This window comes from Zonotrichia albicollis, chromosome 19, assembly GCF_047830755.1.
Source record: "Zonotrichia albicollis isolate bZonAlb1 chromosome 19, bZonAlb1.hap1, whole genome shotgun sequence".
Lineage (NCBI taxonomy): Eukaryota > Metazoa > Chordata > Aves > Passeriformes > Passerellidae > Zonotrichia > Zonotrichia albicollis.
Genome location: NC_133837.1, coordinates 9896085 through 9916335, shown reverse-complemented (window position 1 = coordinate 9916335; position 20251 = coordinate 9896085). Strand labels below are relative to the sequence as shown.

Genomic DNA, 20251 nt, shown 5'->3' with positions numbered 1-20251 from the left:
CTTGAAACATCAAATCAAGGTTTTCCTACTCTGAAAATAAGCCTTGTTGTTTAATATGAAGCGGAACAGGTTCAGTATTTGCAGAACAGGTTGAACAATCCTCAGCTTAACTCCCAGTATGGGAACAGATCTGCTCAAGTACCTGCAGCAAACAGCAATGGCAGCTGGGAGCTGCCTGTGACTCATCAACTGCAAATGTCCCTCAAGGGCTAAGGAAAGGCCCCAGCCACAGAGCCAGGGGTGAGATGAGTCCTGGGGAAAAGAGCAAACAGGAGCCAAGAGCTGCTGAGAGCAGTGAAATCAGGGCAGTGTTTAAGGGGTGCCACAGAACCCTATTTCCTGTGTGTGTGGGCTGGTTATTCCATCCACGGGAGCCTGTGTGCTTAAAGGTGCAGTATTTCTTTACACTGGCCCTGAAGCTGTGGCAAAGTGTCACGTGTGTGCTAGGATGGAGAAATGCTGAATTCTAATGTAACTGGGCTGTTCTTTTACAATATATTTATTTAATGTATTTATATTTATTTAATTTTTACTACAAAGTGGTATCAAATCCACGTGGTACAAGTATGAAGCATGCCAAATCAGTCTTAATCAGTTTTGTCTTTATATTTAATCATCAGATAACAACTGGAAGAGGAAAGTGATACTGCATCTTTCAATGGAAATAGTTAAAGGAGAAATTACAAAGTGACAGTTTGTATGACAGTGCCATTGTGTCTTAAATAAATTATTGCTAGTAATATCCCATGGATGATGGGGTAAGTACAGCTATTTTTCTGGAGATACTTTACAGGATGTTTTTTTTCCTACTTTTACAATGTGTGAGAGCAATTGACCTAAGATGCCAAACTGTGCAGGTTACATGTTCTAAAGCTTGAAAAAATAACGGTAATTTTACCTACCAAGAGTCAAAGCCTATTTCATATTTTTGTATTTCTCATGTAAAGGTCTTTTATAAATCTACTAAATAAAGATTCGGATTAAAACCGCACAGCTGTGAGTGCCATTGTGTGGCCAGGGAGCCCAGCAGGCCTGGAGCTGGCAGAGCTGAGCAGGGATGGCCAAGGGGGTCCTGCTGCCCTCGGGCAGTGCCCGTTCCTGAGCCCGCTCAGTCCATCTCTGCCTGCGGGGCCAACGGCGGTGCCCGAGTTGTTCAGGCCAGCGGAGCCTCCCTGAGGCCCCAGAGCCTCGCGGGTTTCTCTGACGGACCCCAGACCCCCCTCCAGCCCGGTGCCTGCGGCAGGTGCACAGCTGAGATAAAATGGCGGCTCTTTGTGCTGCTGTGGGACAAAGAAATACCCACAAATAAACAGTTTTGGTGAACCTGAGCTGGGGAGTGATGACGTGCTTTTCAGGAAACAGAAAGCGACCGAGACAGTTCTGCTGCAGCCCAGCCTTCCTGGGCGCCAGTAGCACAGCGGGCTGGGCCCAGCAGCCTCTCCCAGCCTCTCCACTACTTGGTGGGGGGTCTGGAGTGAGCAGGTAGCTCATATAGAGGGCAGTGAAATGGATCTGAAAGTTTAAAATACAAAACAAAGAAGAAATATATTCCACATTATATATTCCGACATATACCTCTGACACCTTTTTTTTGGTGAGGCTGAAGCTATTGGATTTGTATCAGCAGCACCAATCAGCAGCAGCACTGCTGTGAAGGGGGTGGAGACTTGAACCACGAATATTTGTCTAAAGCAGTTTCCTCTTTTTATTTCCGGAATAATTTTCAAGAGACGCGCGGGAGCTGCAGAACACCCACAGTGCTCAGCCTGCTGCCCGCGCCGAGCCTGGCACCAGGGGTCTTGGAGCACCTTCCCTCCCTCCCTTCCTCCTCCGGAAACCTTTCCCTGCGGGCACACCGCGCTGGGACACTCGGCTCTGCAAGGTAAGCTCTCGGAGCGCTGCTCGTTCTCAGCACGGCGGCTTGCTGTACTGGGACCGGGTTTAACGAAAGGTGAGCCTGTGCCTCCACGGCCGCCCACCCAGCTCTGTGCCCCGGCCACCCCACGGGGCTGGGAGCAGCTCGGAGAGGCGGCAGCGGGGATCCGACAGCGCTGCCCGCACCCCCTCCGTTCCCCCCCCGTGCAGCCCGGGGAGCACAAACCCCGAGTGCTCCCCAGAGCCCCCGGAGCACAAACCCCGAGTGCTCCCCAGAGCCCCCGGACCTCAAACCCCGAGTGCTCCCAGATCCAGGGGGATCAGGGACCCGCGGGCCCCTCCAGCCGCGCTGCCCCCGCTCTGCTCAGCCTCCGTTCCAGTTTCGATTCCCCGGCAAGGTTCTCTGTTCGGAAGCGCTTTCCTGACGTCAGCTGTCACCGCGGGCTGGGGCAGAGACAAGGGCGGGACGGGATTCCACAGTACAAGCCCAGCCCTGGGAGGTGGCCAAAGGCACTGAAAGATCGCTTTTTCAGGGACATTTTTAGCCGCCTTTATCGGCGAAGGCTGCACCAAGTGTCAGTGGAAATCCATCTCCCACCATTTTCATAACCAGCCTGGTTACACTTACTCTGAGGGATGCCTTACACCTGCAGCACATCAGGGCAGTCCCGTAACAGGCTCCCCGCTCAGAGCCTCCTGCTCTCATCAGGGCTCCAGCCATGTTTGTGCCTCAGCCAAGGCTTCCACAGGGCTGACCGGATGCAGAAAGGGTTAATGAGCACTTGTTGGCTTTCTCCAGCATACCCTGCTCTCCCTGACCACCCCTTCTGCTGAACCCACCTCCTGCCCAGGTTTTCTCCTTTCCCCAGTCACCACCATTACACCTGCAGATATTGTGGAGACCTCGAGCAGCCGGACAGCTCCTTTGCCACTCGCTGAGAGCACTGGTTTAGCACCACGAGCTGCAGGGCTGCAGCACAGGGCTGTCTCCCCACTCAGTAAGAGAAGCAACAGCAGCAGCACCACAGTGCACCTTTCCCTGTGCCCTGCTGACTGTGAATGTCACACTGAGCAGGGGTATTGGACCTGTGATTAACGCATATGATTCTTGCTAACATGATTGTAACTACATCACTATTTTAGAAAATAATTGCTATAAAATAAAAAGTATATGTGATTAGTGTTACAAAGCAGATGTGTCCCTTTGCACATGTTATTTGTGCAACACAGGATATAGGCTGTGGTACTGAGATAAGCAAGATCCCAAAACAGAATTGGCCTCGGGCAAACAAAGCTGAGACGATTCCCAAAGCAGAACTGGCCGTGGGATGAGCAAAGCTGGGACAACTTCAGATACAGAATCTATAGTAGTGGTTTTATCTATGAAATGATAATACTTATTTGGAATATAATATTTACTTACATAACACAAAGCTTAATGTCCATGTGCAACCTGTAAGGTTATTCAGGGGACAGCAAGGAAGACAGCGAAAAGACCAGAGCCAGGAGACCCCCTAACAACAAATGGAGCATGAGCTGTGCAGTACAGTGACACAGATTTCAATATTTGAAAATAGGAGATTTACAGGAAAATACTGATGAGTATGTACTAGCATGCAGTAGATAAGTTGGGTTTGGATTCCTTTGTTTCTTACGTGAGGCACGGTGAGAAACCCTCCCCATACCCTGGTCAGTTCTGCTTATACTTTATACAAACCTTAATCATACTTAATTAATCACTGCCAAATTTCTGTATATGCTTGATTATATCTAATATACTTGATTGTATTCATTTATATAAAATTGCTGCTCAGTTAAAATTGCTGCTAAATTAAATTTTGTTGTTTAGTAGATCAGACATATAGAACTTCATTCATAACAAACCCATTCCTCCTGCAGTACAGAACAGGCTGTCCGTGCTGCCACCCATCCTGAACCCCTGGAATGGAGGCTGGGCACAGGAAGGATGGCATAACTCAGGGGAGGACACCCCACTAAACAGAAAACCTTCTGCTGGCTTGGGCAGTGAGTCAAACTGCTTCTTGGAAATTTTGGTAAGCAGCAGAACAGATGTGGGAAAAGAGAAGAAGCAGGGGAGAGTGTACCCGTGAAAAAAGAGCAGGGGAAAAAGCAAGTGTGAAGGAACTAAAGGCAGGGAAAATGAGATAAAGCAATAAAAAGTTAAAGAGACAGAACCTGGGGGATGCAGTGGTGAGGGGCCTCCTTTTCTCCAGATGTAACAGAAGGAACTGTTGGGCTCAGCTGTCAGCACAAACCTCCACAGCAACCCCCTGCTTCTGTCACATCCACCACGTGTGCAGAGGCAGCAGCAGCACAGCTGGCAAGAACAGGCCTTTAGAGGTACAGAAATTACCTTGGGCAAAAAGTTGGGGAGGAAGTTGGGAAAACAGAACACCAAAGTCGGCTTGAACTATCACAGGAAGGTGAACTGTAAATCTGAAGGCTTACTTTTTCCTCCTTCTAGGGTTTTGTACATCAACAGCAGGATTTCCTTCACCAAAGACAATGGGTATGTATTGCTTTCAGAAAATTTCTACTTTGTATGTAGCAATTTGCTTTAATATCTGCATTTGAAGGATTTCTCTCTAGTGGGGAACTAATCAGTACTCCTATCATCTTAGGGTTTGTATTGATGCTATCTTTATTTAGGATAAAATAATCAGACTCAAGTGGTAAATGATCTACCCAAACCTGTCCAGTTTAGAGAATCCAGCCCTGTCAATTCCCATAAACCTTGTTATGCCCTGCAAAAAACATTTTGAGTTATTTCCTCAATTCCCTTTGAGGATAATTTCCAAGTTTCCTTCCTAGTTTCCTGCTTTGCTGATTTACTGGTCTTGCACCATTTAGAACTGCTTCTGATTACGGTTATGAATACTTTATCATCAGAAGTGACATATTTAAGACCTGCTCTCTCACTGTGACTGGTAGAAAGAAAAGAATCGAACATTCACTGTGGCCAAACAAACATTAGTTTGTAATTAATAATACATGATTTTAATGTCTAGATTACAAAACGTTACCTGTGAGAGAATGGGTTGAGAACCACGTCAAATGCTGGCTGGAATCTACCGGAATCAAGAAGGAGTATGTAGATAAACTCTATGCAGAAGAAGTGACAGGTCCAGCATTAATGGAACTGGATGAGTCTTTCCTCAAAGACATAGGAATGAAGAAAGGCCAAATCCAGATCTTAATCCGCAAGAGAAATGAACTTTTGCGGCTGCAGGACAACGCAGGGCAAGCTGAGGACTCCGGCAGCAAAACACCCGAGAGAAGGGAAGCACAAACAGCCCCAGGCAGAGCCAGCACTGCCCCTGCTCAGGGCACGGCGAGCGAAGGCAGCGCTGGTGCTGTGGGCACCACCAGCAGCGAGAGCACAGCTCCTGCTTCTGGCAAGAAGCCAAAAAGCAGCAAGAAATCCCAGCTTCCAAGTGCTGCTGAAGTTTTAGAGGTCAGAAACTATCGGCCATTTAGAAGTCAGGACCCCGACTTTAAATACGTGAAGGACACAGTTCTTCCTCCAGAATCAGGAGTCAGTGATTTAATCATTCCTTGCCACGAATACAAATCCTGTGACACTGCTGCAGAACTGAACGAACAACAGCTGAAATCAAAATTTGCCTCTGAAGTGATACGATTTGCTTCGGCCTGCATGAACATTCGAACAAACGGCACCATCCATTTTGGTGTCATGGACAGTGTTGAGAACAAGGGCTGGAAACACGGGCAGATCGTCGGCATAAAGGTCAAAAAACGAGAAGACTTTGTTGATGCTCTGGATCATATAGAAAAGTGCTTTTGCGATAATTTACAAGAAATTGCAAGGAAATGTATTCATCCACCTGTGTTTGTTGAAGTGATTTCAAAAGACTCTCAAGAACAAAGATTTGTAGTGGAGGTTGACATTGAACCAACATTCAGCTTGGTAAAGAACAATTACTTTCAAGTTCATTTGCCAAAATACAACGAAAGCAGTCACAAGGTGATCCTGACCAAAGAGCCAGCTCTCTACCAGCGACTGGGAGCGAAGTCTGAGCCCGTGCAGCAAAGCAAACTCGCTGCTTTCATTCAAGCCATACCAGACAGGGATGCTCAGAGACAAAGAGCTGAGCTCTCCAGCACACAAGTACCTACAGAAATACCTCAAGATTTAGGAAGAAAGTTATCAATTCTATTAAATGATGGCAAAAGCTACATGGATGATTCCCTACGGTACATCCTTGTCACAAACAGATGTGAACAGGACAATCTGAACCACATCGACTTTTTAATGCACTTGAACATTTTCTGTGTCTTTGACTTCGATGAACATTCTAATGTGTCAGGGCTGTACAGCAAATACAAAGAGCACCATGAAACAAGTTCTTATTTCTTACAGGATTTTTTCAAAGAAATTAAGACTGATAATTCTCCCTCGCAGAAGCTGTTTGATCAGACCAGCTGGATATTCTGCAATGGGCGCAGTGACTTCCTTGGGGATGAGAAAGCTTGTGACGAAAATACATGGATTAGAACAAAAAAAAAATACCTGAAGAAAGTAATTACTTGTATCTGTGAGGAAATTCTGCCAGAGGGCTCTTTCATTGTGCTTTTTCTATTGCTGTCACCAGTGCAGAAACCACTTGTGGACACTTTTCAGGAATTCTATACAGAGATGAATGGCATGGAGTACATCATCTGCATTGCAGAGTCCAGAGACAGCTACAAGAAGTGGGCTAATCTAGCTCAGGAATCCTGCAGCATTGAGACCCTGGAACAACGCAGTGTTGTGGGAATGAAGCTCAGTCACGTCGATGCCACCATCCAGTCAATGCTGCCTTCTACAGCCCAACCCAGACACCTGCCAGCTTCCACTGGAGGCCTGTGTACACTTCCCTTGCGGGAAGAAGAGAAATTGTATTCCCTAGAAATCCTTTGTACTGATCAATGTGATGATATCAAATTAAATCTTTGGACTGAAAAACAAAAACAAGAAATAGAACAAGATTTTTACCGTGGGAGAAAAATCACTTGGGAAAACTTGTGGCTTGCTGATAATAAACACTGTGGGGACATCATTGAACGTAAGGCATGTGCAGAGGCAAGCCAACTGCTGGATGGCATTTTACGAGGAGGTGGACACAATTATTCTGTGGCTAAACTAAAGATATTTCACCATCCTGGGAGTGGAGGAAGCACAATAGCACGGCAAGTTCTATGGAAAAACAGAAAGCGTTTTAGATGTGCTGTTATCAAAACTTCCTATCCACCCTTAACTGTTTGTAACCATGTGCTCGCCCTTAGAGATTATGAAGAAAAGGAAATCATTCACTGCTTTCCTGTGCTGCTCCTGATTGAAGATTATGATGATGAGTACTTGGATGACCTACAGAGTGAGTTAATAGAGGCTGCAACAGCCAGGAAAATGAATACCTCCAGGCCTTACTTCATCCTCATATGCTGCAGACGATACAATGACCCTGAAAGGCACTGCAAGGCTTCGCCACTGGACACAGTCGCTGTCACTCACAAACTGACAGATTTAGAGAAAGAGCAGTTTAACACCAAACTTGAAAATCTGCAGCAGAAATATGATAAACCAGAATTCATACTTACATTTGTGCTGATGTGTAAGGAGTTCAGTAAAACATATGTGTCAGACATGGTAGAGCACATCCTGCAAGGCATCGACCCTTCCTCTCGTGACACCTGCTTGATGCGTTACATTGCCCTGCTCAACTGCTACGTACCAAACTCATACCTGTCCCTGTCACACTGTGAGGCTTTTCTGGGCCTGGGGGCATATACAGAGAGTACAGCAAGAGCATATGATTTCAAGCATCACTTGAGTGAACAAGCAAGAATGATTTTCATTGAGCTAAGGGAAAGCATCACTTATATTTCAACGATTCGGATAATACACTGCCTGGTTGCAAAAGAAATTCTGCATCAACTTTCAGGGAATCAATCACTAAGTCAAATTGCAACAAATCTTCTTCAGGAAAAGACACTCTTTGAAAACAGATTTGGACGAGAAGAATTCAGAAGGTTTATCAGACATCTGTTTATTCGACGTGATAAAAGAAGCAGGGGGGACAATACTGACACTCTCTTCTCCCCGTTCATTGAACAAGTCTGTGAAACCGAAGACTGTGAAAAAGCCATTGCTGTTTTAAAAGCTGCGTATGAGCTCCTTGGAAAAGATCCTTTTTTTGCCCAGCAGCTTGCCAGACTAAATTACAGCAATGAAAAATTTGAAGATGCTAAATACTGGGCAACGGTTGCAAAATCACATTTGCCAACCGATTCTTTTATTTTGGATACAGAAGGTCAAGTCTACAGGAGATGGTTTGGTTTTACTGTGGATAAAATGACAGAGGAAGATACTCCTGAAAGGATCACTGAGAAGATATTGCTTGCTCTTGAAGCCATGAAATGCTTCAGGGCTGCACAACAGGCAGCAAAGGAAGAACGTGAAAGCATGAACAACGCTGGCTATTTTGGAGAAGTAGAAGTAGGTTGTCGCCTTCTTCGATTTTTGTCCACACTCCCTGTATTCCACAGAGGTCCAGAGGGGGAGCATACTGAGCTTGTGAAATATCTCACCACAGATTACATTCCTGAAGACATAAAGAGACCATGGGGAAGGCTTCATTCCCGCTTGAAAGGCTTGCGCCAGAACCTCTACAATGCTCTGGAATGGATTTCAGAAGAACTAAGTTACTTCCAAACAGATAAAAACCAGGAGAAGGATGATGAAAATGATGATAAGGAAGAACAAATTCATAATCCCAGAAAGTGGCTGAGAAAGCAAGCAGCTGTATACGCTAAATTCTTCATCTCAGCATCACTTCTAGATGACAGCAACAATGGTCCTGACACTCAGCTCATGAGACAAATGAGTATTTATGGGAGTGGTGGAGGAAATGTCACCAATATCCTGTCTTTCTTAACAGATAAGAAAGAGAAGAGGTCAGCTGAAAAGCTGGAAAGGATCCTTAGTTTCTATCCAGAAAACCCACTGAGGACCAGGTTGGAGGACAATGATTTGATCAATTTCATTTTGTGCCACATCACATTAGCCTGCTTAGCACCAGGATCAGCCAAACTCCTCCCACTGCCAACGCTGCGTGAGCTCAGTCTAAGATTCTTCAAAGGAAAGAGACAATTTCCAGCAAGTGCATATTTTCTGCTCACCTTGCTGTACTGGCCAGATGAGGCATTAGACAAAGAGCCTAATCCCATTAATGATGAAATTTTAACTTCAGCTCTTCAAACCTTGAAACGCTTATATGACATCAAAGTGAAAGATGTTCCTACCAGAAAGAAAAGAATCTACACCCATTTTTTTCTGGGAAAGGGTTATGGTTTAAGTAAGATAGTGGACAAAACTAAAATTGACAAATTGATGGTGGGGTCCTCCTTAGATGAGAGGAGAATGAAGTGGCTGCATGGAACTGTATGGAATGTTCCCGAAATTCGATACAATCTCAAAAGAGTTTCTGGCTGGTCCAAGGACAGAAATTTATTTATACGAGGTCATGGGAAGGAACTCCAGATCTTGCCACTCCATCGTGAATCAGTGCCTGCTGGAAATGAAAATGTGACCTTTTACTTAGGCTTTTCATATAATGGTCTTGTTGCTTTCAATATTGAGGTTGAAAATGATCCAGCCATCAAAAGAACCTAAGGTATGCGGTACAGTACTGCATGCACGGTGCTCTTAGAGGGTACTAAAACTAAAAATGGACTGTTCCTGAGTAACTACCAGACAACATCAGAATTAACAACCATATTAGTGACCAAGTAACTCAAAAAAATTTAAACTATGAATAGAGTGAACTTAGAGCCAAGCCATTGATTGTTCTGGAATTACAGAAAACAAGATTTTAAACCAAAAACCCAAAGACAACAATTGATCTGGTTTTTCTTACCCCACAGATTAGCACTTCAAGTTATCTCTGCGTAGTCTTGATCAGTAAAAGAATTTGTCCAGTGCTGTTGTCATCTTATTGCAGAAGTTCCATACCTTCTTGTTGCTTTCTCCAGGGCAGCTCCTCACAGCACTGACTCCTTCTTCACAGTACAGCCAACAAACTCCAGGTCTCTCCTCAACCAGCTAAGCCACTCTTTTGTGGCACTCTTCTAACTGGACACAGCTGTGGCCTACTAAGGGCAGGCCTGTTCCTTTTGGTGATTAGTACAGCTGCAGCTCCTCAGGGGTGAGGTTACCTTCTGCACTATTTTCTTACATTCTGTCCCCCCACACAGTGTAACTAAATTTTTCTTCCTGAATCAGCAACAGAAAATTGAACTCAGACCACATACCATGTTGACATGTGCCATGTATGAAATACCTACTGACTGCAAAGGCAGTGTCAGTATGGAAGCAGTGTTAAAGCTAACTTCACAATCAGAATGATAAAAAACAGGCCCCAAATTCTGCTTAATCCTACACTGCTTCTCTGTGTAAATACAGAGTAAATACTAGACAATATCTATATCTGGGCTGGGGTGGGAGATAAGTGAGCAGAGTCATGGGTGGCATAAAAGATCATTTTACTGTAAGCACTGTTATGTGTTCATAGTCAAACAATTCCTGCACTTGGTGAAATTATTCTGCATTACCAGCCAAGGAGTGCCACAGAATACAGAACTGAAATTTGTCTAAAGCATACATCATGGTTTGAAAAATGCAGAGGAGGTTTTCAGTGCTATGTTTGCAACCATGATGCCACATTCTGCTTCTAATAACAAAAATGTGTGTTCTTGGAGTTTCCCATTGTTTGATATAAGATATTGTGACTAAAATTGCCAAAACCCCCTGTCATGTAACTTGTTTTAATCAAATAAATATCTTTTGTGAAGTACTGCCATTTCTATGTGTGCTTGATTACCCTACCTGAGGATGTATTTTCAACAGTAGCTAGGTATGATTTGCTTTTCCAACTGCAGCAAGGATCTGGGCAGAGCCAAAAACTGCAGAATGAACTGCAAGCCATGGTGAATTCTGAAGGAAGAAGGTGGAAGATTATTGTCTAATCCAAGCCTTCACATTCTGGCCTGAGGAAGGAGAAACAATTGCCGGAAGGAAGAGAGCTGGAGAGGGCAGAGAAATCCCCCTCTGCTGCCCAGCCCTGATGCAGGGACAGGAGTACGTTTCACAAGGTAGCTGGGCAAAGGCAGCTTCCCCAAGTCTGGCCTGGGGCATTAGGATGGCTTCAACCCAGAGCAGAAACTTGGGGTTATGTAAACTTACTGAAAAGCAAAGCACTGACATACACAACCTGCTCAAATACTGTGGCAGAAACACAGACTTTGTTTTTGAAAAGGAACTGTTACCCTGATGAAAAATTACAGCCAGCTTGGCCAGGAGGGTCTGTCTTGTGATTTGCTCACTGCCTGCCCACACCCCACTCGATCCTGCAGACAGCAGTGCTTTGCCCTGTAGCTCACACTACTGCACAAGCCTGAGTCTTTGAGGTATAAACAGGGCTCATGCTCCTCATATATCCCTACTTTCATCTTTTGAGAAATTAAACGTTTAGATTTAAACTCTTTATCCCCCCAGCCCCACAGAAAACAACAGCAACAACAAAACAAACAAAACAAACCTAAACACCCCCAAAACAACAACAACAAAAAGACCAAAAGAAGACGTTTTAGAGCAAAAGTGTAAACTCACATATTAACTCTTGGGGTCCCACACTGCAAGAACCACCAGCTGAGGCTCCCAGTGTGCCAAGTACAGACCCACCCTTTCTATTTCCTACCAGTCATGTTCACACTGGGAGGGCTTTCACCTGCCAGGCAACCACAACTGGCACAAAGCAGCTCCCAAATGCCTCAGATTTCCTGGAGCTGAAGGGCCAGAGGACAAATGCCCATTAGAACTTGTGCACAGCAGCAGTGTTCCCTCGAAGGGTCCTCTACTGCACCTCCTCCTTGTCACACACTGCCAGTGCAAAATGCCTTCAACTGCTCCATGCCATAGCACAAAAATATCTATTTATCTTCCCTTTACCAGCTCTCAGAAACCAACCCATGAGTGAACAGTGGTAGCTAAATAAGCCCCACCAGCCTAGCACAGTAATCCATTCTCACCCCATACACAGGAGGTGCCATTTCCCAAGCTACCTCATCTCTCTGCTCAAAAAGGATTTAGAACAGAGCACCTCCCAGCATGCCCATGCCACCAACTTCTTTGAAAACACTGTTAGAAATTTTGACTTTATATTCTTCTAACTTCAATAGCTTTTTACAGTCTGCTTAGCAGCAGGACAGTGGATCAACAGCAAAAGGAAGTTACAGGTCAAGAAGTTAGGATTCACTTGTTTGTGTCCACTTGAAATCAGAACTCACACAAATGAGTCTCTGCAGCTTACAGAGAATCAAAAAGCTGGTACCAAGTTATTCTCACCATAACATCTGTTGCAATAATAATTTAAATAGGTATTCAAGAGGAGAAAAGAAAAATACACACAAACAGTGGTTCACTTCTGTTTAATCAGACACTGTTACAAAATGTCACACATTGCAGATGGCTGTGTGTGCAATGACCCATTCCTCAAGAACAGTTCAAGAGAGGGTTCCCAGTGGATGCAAATCATGTCAGTTCCACATTTTCTTTTAATCTTCTTTGTAAAGTGAATGCTATAAAATTAAGCTTGTTATTGTTACTATTATTTGCATGCATTAAAGTGATGCACATACTTACCAGTCTCTCACTTTCTTGAATTAAATTCCACACCAGTATTTTGCCACCACCTGTCTTTTGAAAAAGATCAGTAATCCCAGCCCTTTCATCCCACTTAACACAAAAGCAGTATCAGTTAAGTTACAGAAAAAAGCCCTTCACAAGACACTAACTTCTGTGGCCATACTGCTGCTGAGAGGGGACACTGCTCACTCAGGTGCTTCAAGGTCCTTTATGAAGGTACTAAAACCAGTTTGGAGTTTGGTCATTTTGAGTTTGCTGCATGGTGACCAGAAACTCAAAAAGGGCAACTGGGAGTCAACAAAGAGTGGAAAGAAAAGTGGGAAATGACAACCTGTCCCAAATACACAGTACCACAACTGTGAGGGAAGACTGCTGAACCACTTCACAATGGACAGCTGCTCTAGTGGTGTGTCAGAAGTTGAGCTACAATTTAACACTGTTTACCTGGCAATCAAAGTCCACATTTCCAGTCTTGTTTTGGTCCTATCTCAAAAGAAAATAAACTTTATTCTCCCAAAAAGTACCATAAGTAACTGCCATTTAAAGTGTCACAAAGAGATGTCTTTCTACCAGAGTTCTACTACAATCTGTCCTGGAGAAATGCACTTTTTCTTTTGTTAAGACCCTATGGAACACAGTGCCCTTTAGTTATCCCCATGACTGCCAGACCAGTGTCCGAGTAGTGCAGGTCTGCATGCAGCCACTGCCAAAACCAGGACCTGACATGGTGATTGAGCAGCCAACAGCATTTACTGATCCAGCTTCGTACTGAGCACTGCATTAATGCCAGCAGGTCAACCACAGGTGGTGTAAGAAATACAGACACATTCTGTTACCAGGGCTAACCTCACAACATGTATCCTTTTTATTCCTGCATACCTGCAATTAAGATTAAGCAAAGAAAGATAAAGCTAATTTGTAAATAATAATGTATATTGTATATAATTAATGACTCCCCCTTTTCCCCCTTCTAGTAAGAAAAACCTATGCAACATTAGTCAGAAATTTGCCTGCAGCTCATTTTGAAGATAAAGCAATTTAGTGTAAATTACCAAGAACTGATGTAGAGAAGATAACAGGCAATGGGCTGATACAGTAACGATTCTAAAACGTGGGAAGCTACAATTGCCTTGAAACCGTGCATGTTTTTATGATGAATTCTGCAGCACTGTTTAAGATTTTGGAACCCTAAACCAAGAATTCTGCTGGAAGTGGCAAGTCACTCATAAACCCACTCTAGACCCTTCAGATGAGCTGGCAAAACTCAAGTGTCTGTTCAGCTACCACATAACTGTGACCTTCCCAGTGCTAAGTAATTACCCACCAGTGATGACAAAAGCCCCTCAAATTCAGAGTGGGACATCACGGCCTCAAAAGTGAATTAAAGCACAGTCTTACAGCCCATCCAGCTGTGGATCTCTGCTTCATGCTTCCAGCACAGAAAAGGTTTTCATCTCTTCTACTGATATGCAGAGATAAAATATACAAAGTCTAAATAGAAATAAATGTGTGCAGCCATTCCAGAGAAAGCTGCATCTTTTGTTCATTCACAAAGAATCTTTCCTATTTTAAGGTATAAAACATTCTACACAATAGAAATAAAATACCAGAATTTCTGGGAAGATGGAATAGGCCAGAATTAAAATAGAGGCAGAGCAGTAACTCTGATGTAAGATAAAACAGCTGGACAAAACCATGTTTGTAGGCAGCCTCTGAAGTGCTGAAATGAACCAACAAAATAATTTAAAAAGCACAGAAGAACAAGCTCCTGGCTTACCAGCCTAACAAAGTAAAAATCTGTGGGTAAGAAAGGGTAATTAGCAATAGCTAAAGAAAATGGAAAGATTACAAACTGATATGGATTCTTAGAAACAGAAATGCTTAATCCCCAACACAACAAACACAGGACCCTGCAGGTTTGCTGGTAAAAAGCAGCCTCAGTAATAACTGGCATGTTACCACATGATTGTGACTTCAGATTTTCACATTCTTCAGTAACACCAAAGGCTGCTTGTCAAGATTCTGTATTAAATTTTCCTTAAAGGTGCTTGCAGATATTTTACCTGTCCACAAGCACAGTTAAATCCATTATAGATCTTCCAAAGAAGTCTACTCTGTTCACTCACTACTGGAATCAGTAGTAGGTAACAATTGCATTTCAGAGATCAAAATTCCCCTCAGGTATTTAAGTGGTATCATTTGAACAAATTATTTCAAATAGGAACATCAGGTACTTACAGATTAAACTAACCTGTACTGGCAGTTCTGTGGAATTTTTCTTCTCTACCAGTAAGTAGCAAATGCTGAAATTCTGCTGCTAGTTAACAGAAACACAAATTGTATTAAACCAAGGTGTTTTACCCATAATTTAGCTTTTTATTAAAAAAAAAAAAAAGCTGCCAAACTTCAATTACTGCAATTTGTTGCTTAAGAAAAGCATGTGAAGTAAAGGCAACTATAAAACTACTTTCAGTTTGCCCTTGTGATTTTTCATACATAACCCATAAGTTTAATCAGGTCACCAGCTGCCTACTAAAATCAAAGGAAATTACAATACTTACATTGCCAGGTTCCTTCATTAAAGTCCTAAAGCGTGTTTTCTCACTCTGGACTTTACAAGTGAAAGAGAAAAATGTATTTTTTCCCACTTAAGTTTATGAGAAAGAAGCTAGAGAATTCAGTGCAAGTAACTCAATGAAAAGAAAAGAAAAAAGCTCTCCATGACATCTTTGTCTCAAAGCATTACATAATTTCCTAAGTTGGAAAATGGTGAAATAGTTGCTTTTGGTTGTACTGCATTCATTTCAGGTAATTAAAATTACTGTTAGCAAAACCCAATTCTACAGAGTGGCTACTAAGAGCAGGAGAAGCTGAAATTCTACAACCCATGCCCCATTTCTGAATATGGTGGAGATTTAAGACAAAATTTAAGTGAAAAAAATTTAAGATGTCAGAAGCTTGTATAAGGCAGCTAGCTGTCAGAGAGACACTAACTGCTAACAAGAGAATTTTTAACAAAGCTTTCAGGCTCTCAATGCCATGTGCTTCTTTGCTTTCAGTTAAGATGATACTGGCATTAAAATTCTCCTATTTCCTCAAAACTTTTTTACTTCTTTATATCCTCAAGAAAGAAAAACCTTAAAATAAGTAAGTTCAAGACAGTATTTTTGCAGAAGTCAAATTCACTGCCATTAAACCAGCAGTGCTGCTGACTGTCCCTATTGCAAGAAAGCCCACAAGAATTTAGGTGCTTTTTAAACTTGTTCAGAAGGTACAAGGGCCTCATTATTCACAGTGCCCAGGTATTTAAGCAGCAAGCCTGACAATGATTCATAGCAGGGACAGCCCAAAGTGACTCAGCAGGATGCCAGGACATGTCTGGCTGCCAGAGCAGCAGCTCCAGGGCTCAGCCCTCAGCCACACCTCCACAATGCAGTAAAACTGCATTTCCTTACTGGCAATCTGTGCTCTGGCAACCAACACTGCACTAAGTTCCTGCTTCCAGTGTGCCACAAACCTCTCCCCAAGTGTTTTTCAGAACTTCAGAAAGAACTTTTATATACCTTACACTTTACAAACACTTTGATTGCTCTTGATCCCTTAAAAGGCTGTCCCAAAACTCTTCCTTCCTCTGAACTACTTCCAACTTAGCCCAACCATGACAGACAGAAGAGCAGGCACAGGCAGCTGCATTCTTACAGAACCCACTCACTACCACTGTTTCCCTCCTCTGATTATTTTAATTACAAGCATACAGATTTTTTTTAAATCCTCCATGTGTGGTATGTACTTTATTTACCACATTTCCAAGTTACTTTTCTCGTTTAATAGATCAGGTGCAAATTAACCCAATTTAGCAGAGTATCAGTAACCCCTGCTCCTTAAAAAAAGTTATGTGCCCCTACTTAAGCTTAAAAAAACCTGAATTCCAAGACCTCATTTTGTTAATATCTATAACAGTCACATCACTGAAATACTGTTACCTTTGTACAGAAATTTCACTAACAGCAAGATGTCCAACTTTGTGACACACAAACTGCTGCAATGAGAGCTGAAAGACTGGAATATAACTAAGAACACACTTCATCCCTCAAAATAAAGAGGCATTTCAAAATTGCCTATTTTTTATTTTGAGACTCTAAGAGATTCAGATACTTTAAGCAAGAAGTACAAAGCCCCACAATGCATTATTTTGAGTTAAACAGTTTCCTTAGACATTCTAGGGAAAAAATAACTAAGCCAAATGGTCCTAAAATTAAGCAAGTGAAAGGAGTACTAGTTGCAGTAGTTTATCTTGAAGAGTTGTTCTCATCTTCACTGTTATCAGGGGGAGCACCACAATGAGAATTAGCAAAGCAAGACCATGCTCAGTAACCATTCAGCAATAGTTAACATGGACAGGTAAACTTTCCAGTCAGACAAGGATTTGGGGGGGGCTTCTACAGGAAAAATGCAAAGGGCAGAGCACAAACAAAGAATGGTACAACAGCAATGTGCAATCCACTCTAAGTGAATTACAACTCTATCCTTGAATTAAAATTACTTCAAATCCCATTAGGGGTCAGTATTAAACAATATCTTGAAGAAATAAACAACTATGTTCATAAAAAAGCCTCACCACAAACTTGAAAAATATCTCAAAAACTTAAAAAAAAAAGTCAAACCAGACTCCCACATTTGTTTATTTACTATTTCACTGCTGGTATTCTACAAAACCAGCTGTTCTGAAGCTTTCCTTAAGCAATCTCAAGCATTCACAAACAATGGATCTGCAGCAGAATCAGCACCTTTTTCTTCACTAAGGGTAGAAATTTTTGCTAGGCACTGCGTGAAAGAAGGAACATCAAATAAGCTAATTCTGAATATGCAACAGAATCTAACAAGGTTTAAAAGAAAGTTTTTCAAATCTTGCTATTGTTGCAAGAGTCAAAACATTTTCAAATTTGACGTATTTGAGATGGAGGAAGAAGTTCTCCCTGAACTGAGGAAAAGGTTCTCCCCGAAACTGGAGAGCTGAAAAATCTGCAGCTTTGATTTCTCACTCTTCTATTCTGTGTTCCCAACGAGGATCTGATCTCTATTTCTTCACAGGGCTCTACATTAATATTTGTTGAGGTGCAGCTCACAAACACAGCAGTATTAACATCTTAACCTTCTTCAAAGAAACTGCATTCTGTAATTTGGGCTACAAATTATTGTAGCAATTAACTTACTAGTTCAAATCTATTTTAAGCTTTTCAATTGATACACATCCTCAGAAGAGAAAACATTAATAATTGGTATTTACATGCCACTAATTCAGAGACTACACAAAATGAACACTACCAAACCCAAACCCAAAACAGCACAAAGGCAATGCAGGGAAAGATGGGGATGGGGAGTCTTAAGGACACCTGAGCAGCCCTGAAGGAAATGCATTCCATTAAGAGAAAAGGTACCCACACATCTTAAAACAGGTTCCCCCCCTTAAGACTCTTAAAACCACAGTGATAATAAAAGGAGAAATATTAATATAGAGCCCATCTACCAAAAGAGAATAAAAAACCTAAATTAAAATAAATTTAGGGGCCTTCACCAAACTTGCTGCAAGTTTGGGGACATAAATATCCAACAGCCATAAAGCTGTGAAAGCCCCCAGAATGAATAAAATAAATCCCACTTGCCTCAGACTGAACAGGGCAACACTGAGACTCTGCCTCAGCCTGTCCTATGGCAGGGCTATAGGAAGAAGAAAAATTTGAATTTTAGAAAAAACATGACCCAATTAAGTGAAAGACATGCATTAAAAATTAACAAAATTCCACTGATCAAGCAAACAAAAGAAAATGACTGCTATAGCACCTCTTTTGTTAGGTCCAAACAATATTTTTTGTTGCTGGCAGCGATTTCTGAATTGGACAGCTTGTTTTGCTTTGTATCTTGATCAATGGAACGTCAGTTGTCTTGGGGCATTTCTCCCATAACTGATCGGATTTGTTGTGCTAGTTCATGGAAAGTTGAGTAAAAGATTCCACCAGCCACTGAAAATGTTCACCCTTGTCTTGGTGTTCATGTAGAAACTAGACCAGTACAATTATTAAGACATTTACTAAGAAGTGTCATCAGCTACCATGTCAAATTGTGGCCCCAGCTCAGGGATGGTTTATCAGCCTCAATTTAAATGAAGGTCATAAAGACCTCCTTGCTGTTCATAGAACTGAAGTAATCTTGGTATTTTTGTTCTCATTTTGTATCCAGAATGATTTGATTCCTAGAAAGTAACTGCAGGTTATCTATGCCATTCAATTTATCCACGTTTTAAGACACTAAGTTCACCAGTTCTGTGTCAGTACTGCTCCAGAGCTCCTCAGACCAAAATCCTGGCAGAAACCACAGAAGGCAGATGCAGCTGAATGTGTTTCTAGAAGCTTGTTTACATTGTCCCATGCATGCACAGAGCGAGGAATAGTTATCCACTGTTATTAAACAGCCCAGCCTCAAATTTATTATCAGCCCCTAAAATATCATCTGTGGGGGAAAAAAAGTAATCCAAAGGTTTCAGAAGAAATTTTCAGCCCACTATGCCAGCTAAGTAGTATTTTATTTAAAGCAACTTTGCCAATGGCAGAAGGCTATTCTACTGGCTGTATGGTGGAGTTATACAAAGACTTCTAAAAATCTAACCCAGGCTTTTACAAGGTTCTTTCATGCCAGTCTCCATCTATTTTGCCCTAAAGATCAGCTGCTTATTATAATATTGAGACCATGCATAAAATAATTGAGAACCTTCTACAGAATCCTAGATGCAATAAATTCTGGCATGCTTTCTGTTAAACCTATTTTCCCACCTGTGTCTGAAATTTTCTTGTAGCCTAATCCTTTGTATTCAACATTTGCATTATATTGCAATTTCAAGGCTGGTCGAAATGCACTTGCAAGTGTGAATTTTAATGCAAGATCTGCCGTGGCAGATTTAGGCAACAACTGAAAAACAAAGCTTCTGCCTATGTAATTACATCAGCAGGGTCCTGCAACAGCCCCACAAGATATGCTTTTCTGTAATCACAAAGGCCTCTGCAATCTCCTCCAAGAAAGGATTAACTAAAGCAAAAGCCTGTTTTCATGGCTGCATTACATCAGGGATTTTGCTGGCAGAGCTATGTTGATTACACTTGGTACTGTAAACCAAGTCTTTGTCTTTATACAAGCAACTATTACATTCAAAGCAGTTGTACTGGTTTTGGGTAAATGCACCATAAATCCAACTCTCTGAACATTAAGAAGCAGTATCCAAAGAAATGAAGGCAGGGACCAACAGACAAGGCAGGCACTGAAACATTTGCCTGTTTACAGAAGAATCACACAGGAGACAAAAAGTAACTGCAGACTGAAGGCAGCCACACCACAGCTGGTATTGCACAGGAATGACAGGAGCAGGAAATGCAGTATCCACGTGAAAATCACAGAAAATTGTTCACCTGCTTGTATGCAAGTACCAATGAAATACACGTGGAAGTACCTACTCAAGGGGGTTTCATAACATCACTACTAAGGAAAGATTATTCTTAAAATGCATTCAAGCTTGAAGTCTATGCAGTATTAGCTTTAAATGGTACCATTATCAGAATGTGACATTCACTGTTTGTTTAAAAGAGTGAAACTTAACTAATACAA

At 42.3% G+C, this 20251-nt stretch overlaps 2 protein-coding genes across 4 annotated transcripts in view; one reads left to right on the top strand and one right to left on the bottom strand.

Annotated features, from left to right (window-relative positions):
- The first annotated feature begins 1119 nt into the window (after nucleotides 1–1119).
- Nucleotides 1120–15023, top strand: LOC102069830 (sterile alpha motif domain-containing protein 9-like). Of its 2 annotated transcripts, XM_005490476.4 has the most exons (4): nucleotides 1120–1882; nucleotides 3775–3929; nucleotides 4361–4405; nucleotides 4905–15023. In XM_005490476.4, the coding sequence occupies exons 3-4, from the start codon at nucleotides 4402–4404 to the stop codon at nucleotides 9566–9568; spliced, it is 4668 nt and encodes a 1555-aa protein (XP_005490533.2). In that variant the 5' UTR covers nucleotides 1120–1882; nucleotides 3775–3929; nucleotides 4361–4401; the 3' UTR covers nucleotides 9569–15023. The 2 variants fall into 2 exon arrangements, with proteins under 2 accessions (XP_005490533.2, XP_026651335.2); XM_026795534.2 differs by lacking the exon at nucleotides 3775–3929.
- ZNF207 (zinc finger protein 207) overlaps nucleotides 14981–20251 on the bottom strand; it is an 18545-nt gene continuing 13274 nt past the window's right edge. For both annotated transcript variants that reach the window (XR_012583161.1, XR_012583162.1), the window contains one exon: nucleotides 14981–18316. The gene's annotated coding sequence lies outside the window, so the exon portion shown is untranslated. The remainder of the gene's footprint in view (nucleotides 18317–20251) is intronic.